The sequence below is a fragment of the Notothenia rossii genome (assembly GCF_949606895.1).
Source record: "Notothenia rossii genome assembly, chromosome: 9".
NCBI classification, from domain to species: domain Eukaryota; kingdom Metazoa; phylum Chordata; class Actinopteri; order Perciformes; family Nototheniidae; genus Notothenia; species Notothenia rossii.
This window is the reverse complement of record NC_136907.1, coordinates 55830267-55840165: the sequence shown is the minus strand read 5'-3', so window position 1 is coordinate 55840165 and position 9899 is coordinate 55830267. Positions and strand designations below refer to the sequence as shown.

At 41.3% G+C, this 9899-nt stretch overlaps 1 protein-coding gene across 1 annotated transcript in view; it reads right to left on the bottom strand.

Annotated features, from left to right (window-relative positions):
* Positions 1-5265: 5265 nt before the first annotated feature.
* col6a1 (collagen, type VI, alpha 1) overlaps positions 5266-9899 on the bottom strand; it is a 28312-nt gene continuing 23678 nt past the window's right edge. The window contains exons 31-35 of the mRNA XM_079652084.1: positions 9676-9779; positions 8962-9148; positions 7883-8054; positions 7739-7768; positions 5266-7437 (exon numbers count right to left, since the gene is read on the bottom strand). Coding sequence (XP_079508210.1) covers positions 6833-7437; positions 7739-7768; positions 7883-8054; positions 8962-9148; positions 9676-9779 — 1098 coding nt within the window. The 3' untranslated portion in view covers positions 5266-6832. The remainder of the gene's footprint in view (positions 7438-7738; positions 7769-7882; positions 8055-8961; positions 9149-9675; positions 9780-9899) is intronic.

Genomic DNA, 9899 nt, shown 5'->3' with positions numbered 1-9899 from the left:
TCAAGTTTGGCTGTACATTGAATCAATGGCTGTTCATTGAATCAAAACGCACTAAAGCTTTGGATCTTACTAATTTGGTGAGGCGTTTTGCTGAACAAAATGGTAATCGCGGCATTCAGCTGTAATAGACATGATGCTCTGCTCACGGGATGAGCATACAAAACTGTTAAGATGATGACCTTACGAGTTTTTTCTTTGTGGGGGTCTGCCCCCAAAAAACTGTTCTAAGTCCTGAGAAAGTCAAATAAGACGGTGTGTAAAACTACACTGCCCAGCCAAAAAAAAGTAACCACTTTTTTTTAACTAGGCCAGTAGGTAAGGACTTTCCACTGGATAATAACTGAAGTATAAAATAATGCATGACTGAAGTGATGGAGACCATGTTTGAAGGCAAACAAAAAGAGGAAATGACAGGTCAAATAAAGCAAATCCCCCTCTCAGATTCCACAGCAACCAGAAGAACATAAATACTGGCTGGTGATTTGATTAATCAGCTTTGTGATGGAATACAAAATGCACAGTGCATTTCCTTAGCTGTGGATGAGTCCACTGGCACCACTGACAATGCTCAGTTGCTGGTGTTTGTGAGTTTTTATGATGAGGCAAAGGGGGAGTTTGTTGAAGATGAGTTGGGCCTGACGAACCTCAGTGGACACACAAGGGGGCAAGACACTTATAAAGCAATGATGGGAATGCTGAATGAAAGAGGGTGCGGCTGCCTTTATTCATAACTGTGCAGCTCTGCGACTCTGAGGGATCAAGCACAGACGCAATAACAATGAAAACTGCTGCACACAGATTATTTTTGTTTTTGCAACCTCGTGTTAAGAATCTTGTTGCAATTGTTTAAAATGTTGAATGACCGTAATCATCGGACCTTTGTCTTATTAAAAACATTTTTTTGGACCTTTAACATTTGTATTTGAGTACCCCTGGGTTAGAGTTTGCGTGGAGGACCGCACGTTTTCCCGTCAAGTTAGTATTTTATAAATCGCAAACATTGCGTAGAAACTGCCGTACGCCATTTTTTGAGCGTATATCCCTTTATAAATGAGGCCCCGGGTGCTTGAGCGAGAGTGCAAACGTCAGCATACTATAATTTGATCAGATTTCTTAAATTAAATCAGGATAAAGGTTATTGTCAATGAGATAAAAAAGGTGGACCATTCTGATTTGTGATGTGATGTGTTTTAGCCATGGTAACTATTGAGGCAGGTTTGCATCAGCTTTGCAAGTGCTGCGCGTTTCTCCTAAAGGGAATGTTTTAGGCTGCTGTAGCGTGTTTGCACCTCTCGGCCACTGTAGATATGGGGTCAGATCAGTCTAAAAAAAAAAAAAATGCCCACAGAAGGATCCACAAATGTTATTCCGGATTTATATATAAATGTCTCCATCAACACACATTTTTTTCAATGCACACACAAAAACATATCATTTTATAAATGTAAAAAAGATAGTTACATCAAAAAAATGTTGAGTGTTGTTACATTTATATAAAAAAAGCTTTCTGTGTGTGAATCTCTCAGCATTTGAGTGTGAATCTCTCTGCACTTGTGTTTGGATGTTTGAGACTCCCCTGACGCCGCTAGATTCACACATACATTTTTTGTATTCGGCCAATCACATGTGTGTGTCCCCACAAGGGTGTGCCTAATGCGTTTGCAATGTAACGTAACATCTACGCGGTTTGCGGCGTCCGGGGGTGTGACAGCCCCTTTTCCATCAAACCGGTTCCAAGGCCGGTTCCGGGCTAGAGGCTGATTTAGCTCTGGTTCTTCCTGTTTCCACCGCAGCGGAGCCGGCTCTAAGCACCGAAAACCGGTTCTTAGCTGGCCCTACTTGGCTGTCCGGCAAGAACAAAGAACCAATACTTCACACTTACCTAGGAGGGGGGCAAGATTAACCTTAGCAATAACAGTCAATGGCGAGTACGGCAAATAAAAGTTGTAACAAGCAGTAGTGGGCAAAATGTCTAGAACGCGACCACACAAAACGTTATAAAGTCAGGCAACACTAAACAGGCTTAGTGTGATTCTGTTTATTTGTACCTTATTTGACCATCCGTTCACTGTTATTGATCATTGTGGAGAGAGGCAGACGATTTCCTGTTGTTTTTTATCATAGCAGCTATCGGACGGAATCAATATGGATGGACTACACAGGATGCCATGACTATCACAAGCATACCTGCCAACCCTACCGATTTGGGCGGTAGTCTACCGCTTTTGACATGTTTCTACCGCCTACCGACTTAGCTGGCTTTCCCTACCGATTTTCAATCTTCCCAAACTATAACAAATACAAATGACACTCCATAGACACTTGACTCGACTTTTGGCGGACACCGTTTGCAGCGTGTCTGTGATCGCATCATACAAACAGTCCTCTGTGTTTCTGAAAGAGAAACAACGTGCAGATCAGGGGTAACGCTGCGGGAAAGGCAGCGTTACTCCCGACGAGGCATTTGAGTATTGCAGGATTTCCCCGTTAATATCAGTGTCTCGAAAACACATGTTGGCGACTGAAAGACATCCAGTGTTTGGTCTTTCCCGGAAGCATCCTACAGTACAGTGTCTCAACTGAAAGAGGACCACAAACACACACAAAATATAATACAATTTTGAGATTTGGGGATATTTATCTCCCATTCTTTCACTTTTTCTGACATTTTCAACACCAAACATGTCGTTAATGTCTCTCTTTAGTGAACTACAGCAATCTGAAAGCCTGTACATTATTTATATCACACTTTATCAGTAGAGAAATGCAGGAAATGACTTTTTTAATGCAGAATTTTCTGATATATGGCGCAACACAAATATATATCGCTCTGTGCAAACCTTTGACTCTAATATGTCATCAATATGAAACAAGAATGTGAACCTGTCTTTATCAAATGTTCACACAAGAGTTCTACATCCTGACACATCCTTCATCTACACTGTCTCAACTGAAAGAGGACCAGAAACACATTACAAATATAATAAAATGTGGAGAATTTGGGATATTTATCTCCCATTCTTTTACTTTTCGGGCATTTTACAGACCAGACATGTTGTTGATGTCACTGTTTACCAAACTACCACTTTTTCTGAAAAATGCATAAAATTATGCAATATATGTTAAAAACATGGTTTATACATGTAATTACTGGGGTTCCATTTCTTCTGATTACCTCATTTGGGCGTGCACATTTGACGCGCGCAAACCTACCTCTTTTGGATTTGGAAAGGTTGGCATGTATGTCACAAGTAGAGTCATAATGAAAAATACACCCGTAAAATGTGCCTGTAAAACGGCTTATGCCGTGAATTTAGTTCATGAGAACTCTTTAGTTCTCATGAACTAAATTCTCATGAACCTTTGTGGGAAAAGTACTGCGCTGTGAATGTGCCTATTCGAGATTATTGCATGACTAACGACAAGATGTGTAAGTACGGGAGCGCCACTTCCAGATGCCATGCTGTTGGAGATTAACTCTGAACTCTCACCGGAATTACATTTGTGTATCCTTCTGTGTGCATTTATTTATTTTTGAGACTGATCTGACCCCATACCGTAGTTAACTATTTTACTTTATCAAAATATTGTGCAGGTCCACTGAGTAACTTTGTAAACCATAATACTGTTATTAACAATACTTAAAGGTGATATATCATGCAAAATGCACTTTTGTACGTCTTTTATACATGAATATGTGTCCCCGGTGTTCCAGGGAACTCATCAAGTGTCAGAAAACACAACCCTCTCTGTTTTCCTCCATACCCAAACCTCTTAAAAAGGGGCTGCAACGGATCTGATACTGACTGGTCCAGATTTGAACATTTCTATGACGTCACAGAGGTGGCGCTACGGCTATTGGGCCAATTCCACAAATCAGGAGGAGACAGCCACGGACATTGCCGCTTGAAAGCGCTGGAGACGCTGTAGTACATATGCCAGGCCTGTAGATGGTGCTGTTCTCACAGAATCAGCAAAGGAAAAGACAGTGTTAAATTGAGCGAAATGAGGAATGGCTAAAATACATGATCTGTTTGGTATTTTCAAAAATAAAAAGTATAAATATGCCTTATATAGGTATGGTCCTACACTATATTATTCAAATATAATCGTGTGATTCTGTTTATTTTTAGGCTACCTTACTTTGACCATCCGTTCGCTGTTATTGATCATTGTGGAGAGCAGATAGACGTTTTATTTTGTATTATAGCAGCTATCGGATGGAATCAATACATGGGCTGCACAGATTGTCATGTCCGACTATCACAAGTAGAATCATAATGAAAAATACGCCGGTAAAATGTGCCTTTAGAAAACGGCTTATGCCACAATAGGATAGCAACAACAAGTAGTTCAGATAGTCAGTTTAGCTTTGGTTGCTATGCTAACATCACCCATTTTATACCAGAGAAACTTTAATAACAGCGTTGTGATGCCGAACAGCGTCAATTCAGACTGACACACTTAATTTAATCTGGCTTTGTATGATTAAAAGCAACACGATCATCGACCCAACGCAGTCCCTCATCGTTGTTGTTGTAGTGAGCGCCGTAAAACCGTAAACGGTGACCTCATGACGCAGCAGCGGCAGCACCATTTGGGCTCTGGGCGGTGTGAACAAAATGGGGGCTGAAAAGAAAAACCGGTTCAGAACCAGAAAAGCTCTAGCATGGAGCTAGAACGGGAACCGCGTTGGTGTGAAAGAGTCATAAGAGGGGCGTGGGGAGTGGCCCTTATTTTCATCTAAAGATAAAAGACAGAGAATCAGCACTTTTGAAACAGGGCTGAAAGAGAGGGGATTATGGGATGCTACAATGCATGATCTGTTTGGTATTTCGAGCCAAACACTTCAGAGACATGTTTTGTGTATATATCTGAGACCTATAATATATTGATGAAAAACAGTATAATAGGGGACCTTTAACAATACTAATGTAAATGTCCCCTCTGTGGGACGATTAAAGGTATTCTGATACTGATTCTGATTAAAAGCGTACAGCCTCTTTACAAATTTAACAAAGCGGATCACATCATTAAATCTGTGGACTTCTAAGGGCTTATGTACATTTGGAAAAATGTTTGGTCAGGGGATAAGAGAGGATCTAGCATCCTGTAGCTTTTGGGCCAGAATTACATTATTTTGGTCGGACTGCATCAAAGCCAGGGCTAGCCCAATAGTCATTATTGTATACTGCTCTTGTAAGCCAAGAAATTAAATTGTGAGTGTGTGTTTTTGTGTGTGTGGAGAAAAATTAGCTGAGACACTTTGGTGTAGCAACCTTTATTGAAGGAGCTCTTACAACAGTACTGAGTTTTGTATCCTCAGGTAAAAATATCTTCTTTAAACAACATGGGAAGGGGCTAAAACACTGAGACTAATAGCACCACAGATAATAACACCAGAACAGTGACTTTGGGCCACTGATGAAACAGAAATTGTGCAACTTAACAGTTAAGGGGATGAAGGCAGACACAGTTTTCTGTGTATGTGGGTGGGGCTAACAGCACCAGTCCCATTAGGTTTATTTTCCAGCCTTCAACCATGACAGATGTTTTCCTACCTCACTGATGAAGCACCAAGGTGTGTGTCCGTGTATGCATGTATGCGTGTATGCGTGTATGTGTGTATGTGTGTGTTTGACAGAGGTCTCTCTGCACAGGTTTCTGTCATTCTGTCATTTGAATCAGTGACCCCAGCACAACTGTTTATGGAACAATCCCCCAAGGCTACACATAAAATAATCGCCTTCACTCACATATGTAATCGATGATAACTCAGAGGTGCTCACACATACAGACACACACTCACACACACACTCGGGCAGAATCACACATGTTGAGTCCAGCTGTCGTGTCCTCATTAGATCCAGGTGAAGTACTAATGTTGGAGTCTGCCTGATGTCATGTCCTGTTTTCCCTGTAGGTTTGGTGATCTAATAGAGCTTTTAAGTGATGTCGGATGTGAGCTTCCTACAACTTTTGAAAAAATCAGAGTATTTCTAAATTACCTTTTCAACAATGCTTTATCGAGGCAAGACCTATATAAAATAAAGTTTACTGGCAAATCGTGCCCCAGTCTTCTAAATGCACAATCATCTGGGTCAGAGAATCATTCATCAAAGAATTTGTATGTTTTCAATCCACAGCTGCGGTCAGTTTGCTTACATTGTAAAATTGTGACACCCCAAATCCGACACCACTTGAAAGAGTGGTAAGAGCTACAAAACTGAGTTCACATAAAAAATAAAAAAAAATTCTTCAGATGTCAGGAGCTCCGGTCCCAGAAAGACAGGATCATGTTACCACACTTTTTAGTTGAAGTAAGGGAGAGAACGGGTTAACACTGGTATAAAGTGATGCATAACACCTGAGTGGAAATCAGCTCAATGCATTTGAAAGCTAAACATTTCGTTTAGTTGTGTTTCATTACTGATGGCTCCCCGGGACAGAAGCAACCTCTTTGAATGGGACTTTTTTAGCCTGAACTTTGCCTTTTTTTGGGAGCAATTCCTCCCAGCTGTGTACTTGTCACAACAAGTTAAAAAATTCCAAAATAGTTTATGTTAGCACCATCAGTCGGGGTTATAGTCTAATGACCCCAGCATAGGAGGTGGAAATTGTACACAGCCCGAGAGAATCACCATTGGAGGCTCAACTCAGGGTAAAAAAGTCCCAAGTAAATTTCATTAAGACATTTCTGTTAGTCTGCCACACAATCATTTGTCATTTGTGACATACTCGAACACAGTGTATGGTAAATGAGTGAGACTGAATATTCATATTGGGACTAAAAAACTAAAGCGTGTTGGTCCTGTTGTACAGAGCCCTGCACTCAAGGCATGGACACCCTGCGGGAGACGGTTTGGTGGAAGACCCCATGGAGCAGAGAAGCGTAGTCTGGGACACGGAAGATATGCCGCTGGGCGTAGCTGATGTCGTCTGGCCGCCCTCTGCTCACCAGTGTGCGCAGGTTGGCCTCATTGACTTGGGTGCCGATGGTGATGACGAAGAGCTCGACCCCGGCGTCCGACACCTCACGAGCACGCTTCTCCAGCAGGGCCTCGGTGATGGCCTGAGACCTGCCATCGGAGAACAGCACCAGCTTCCTCCTGCCTCCTGATGCGTCCCCGCGGCCTTGCAAACTCTTCATGGCAAATTCCATGGCCTCTAACACGTTGGTGCCATCATTCTGGAATCCCGCCTGCTCAATTTTATAGGACAGCAGGGTCAGATTGGTAGTTGGTGCCTGCTCCATGCGGGCGCTCCTGCTGTACTGGCCTGCACCCACTCTGACAGTGGCACCTCTCTTCCTCTCGCCACTCAGGAAACGCTCAGCCAAGCGATTGACAAAGGTCTTGCTTGTCTCAAAGTTCTTCTGGCCCACACTGGCCGAGCTATCCATCATCACCAAGATATCGGCACTTTCAGAGAAAGAGACTGTAACACAGACACAACACATCTGATTAATAACTGCTGCCAATCATAATCAAAGAGTGATTCAGTTTAAAGACAGCCAACTAGTATTTTCAATTTTCTTGTACATTTAAGGTAGGTAAACATAGGTTTAAATTGTTGATTGTTTTATGTCAACTGTCTTTATCTGAATGTACTAAGATTTAAAAGAAACCTAAAGATGGTTCAATAGCAGTAGAATAAGGTACATACAATGTTAAATACATTGAAACATGGTCCAACAACATATACAACTTATATATTTGAAATAGAAAAACAGACTTACTGGGACATTTGTAGTCGGGGCATTTCTTTTCTGAAAGAAAGAACAACAAGGGTTACTTCGTCACTTTATTTGAGGTTGTTGCAACATATTTACTTGATGGAAATTACCAGCGATGTGTGTGTTTGCACTGTGTGTGTTATTTACCTGCACAGATATTGGTTGTGAGGTTCTGAAGGAAAGTGTCATCCAGAAGTTCTGCGTAGTTGTCCAAGACAAACTGAAAGCCTGGTTTGGGGTCGCTCTTACAAACCAATTCCCCAAGCTGCTCCTGGTTTGGCTCACGGCCTGAATAATCCTTCACGCCTAATCCACCCACCTGTGGAGGAGGAAGGTTTTAGTTTGGCGGGAATTTTAAAATCCTTATAAGGTAAGTGCTGTTTGCATGATGTAATGTCCATAAAATATTGACACTATCTACATTTCGGTTGCCATCTTACGGGAAAATAAAGAGTTGGTAAACAGCACCGAAAGAAAGAGGACAGAGCTTGAGTCCTGCCTTCACTTATTAGATAATAAAATAATAACCAGAAGCGTCTGAACCAAGACAGCAAAGTCTTTATTGATCCCACATGGCAGCACATTACAGATTATTCTCATCTTTGTCAATAAAAGCCTTAAATATATACACTGCGTCATATCTACCAGAGAGCATTTTGCTGAAGGGGAAGTAAACAAAGTAGCTTTACTCAGGTAGCAGAACAAACAGAGTAATGCTAGCTGTGGAAACAAAAATGTCCTAATTTGTCATTAATAAAATACGTCTTAACCGGCAAAGAACGAGGAGTGATAAAAACGTTCTTTCCATTTAGCTAGATTGGTAAGTATTCATAGCCTGTCTTCTTATTAATTCTACAGGGTGTTTTACTTGGCCTCTGTCAACGCACTAAGAATAAGGTTTCTAGTTCTTTGGGATTCTTACGTTTGGTTCTGGCCATGGACAGTAATGTTAGCCAGGCTGCTAGTGTTAGCCATGTTGCTAACGTCAACGAACAAGTCAATCAATCTTCTTTTATACAAGAAAATTACAAATAGAAAACATGTAGTGCCATTCCCAGAAAAAATGGAAAGCTGCGATCTCTGGGAAGCGAGATCCAAAAACAAATATGAAATAAACGCTAATCGCAATTGGTGTGGCCAAAACAAGATCTTCTAAGTTATAACTTTAAATAGCCTCAAGTGCAGCATGGGCCTTTACTGCGTTTTTCTAGGAGTATTGTACTCACCCTGAGGCCTTGACCACAGAGCACGTTGAGGGGAATCTTGTCCCTCGAAATGTCAGAACGTCCGTCTGTGAGAACGATGATGACTTTGTTCTCATGCGTCATAAGTTTGATTGAGTTCTTCAGAGCAAAATCAAGGGCCTCGCCTGTGTACGTGGCCTCAGCCAGCCACTCCAGGTCTCTCACTTTCCTGCACACACACACAGAGAAATATTATCACACAAAATCAATGGCTTTTTCTTTATAAAATCAAGGATATTGGAAAAAGCACTTGAGAACACAGTTAGAGGATTGATATATATTCCATCGTCCATCGCAAATATTAGAAGAAATAGCTGAAATTTGTTTAGAATTTAAAGAGAGTCGATGGGTTGTTGGTCAAACATTGTCAAGAGCATGTCAACACTAAATGTGTTTTAGCATTCCAACCATTCTTAGCTGGCCTTTTCAGACAAAAATACAAAGAGCTGTTGTAGTTAGCTTAGTTTGATTCTATTAAAAGCTAAAAGCTCCTTATAGAAATTGTTAAAAATGTTTTGAAATACATGCGTTTGCTTTTTTCCAAGGGTTAGGTAACTGCATAATGTGCATAGTGGTCAGATGACAAGATTTTCAATCTTCTCATGTCATTGAAAACATGAAGAGGATGTAACCAGATACTAAACCAATGAAATCAAAGAGGAAGTCCTAAGGAAGGGCATCATTTTGTGAACTCACTGTTTAAACGCGGTGAGGCCAAGGCTGCCGCTCAGTCGGATAACTTCTTGGGCTTGTGATCCACTGTACTGGACCACACTCAAACCTGACTCATTACCTGCAAACTGGAGGGAAAAAAAGCATTGTATGGTGACTCTGTGTTTTGTTTTGCGTGTTATGTCTACGAGTTCCTCCTCTGCCAACATTTTTGCGTCCCACCCATCATGACTAATTACATCCAATCG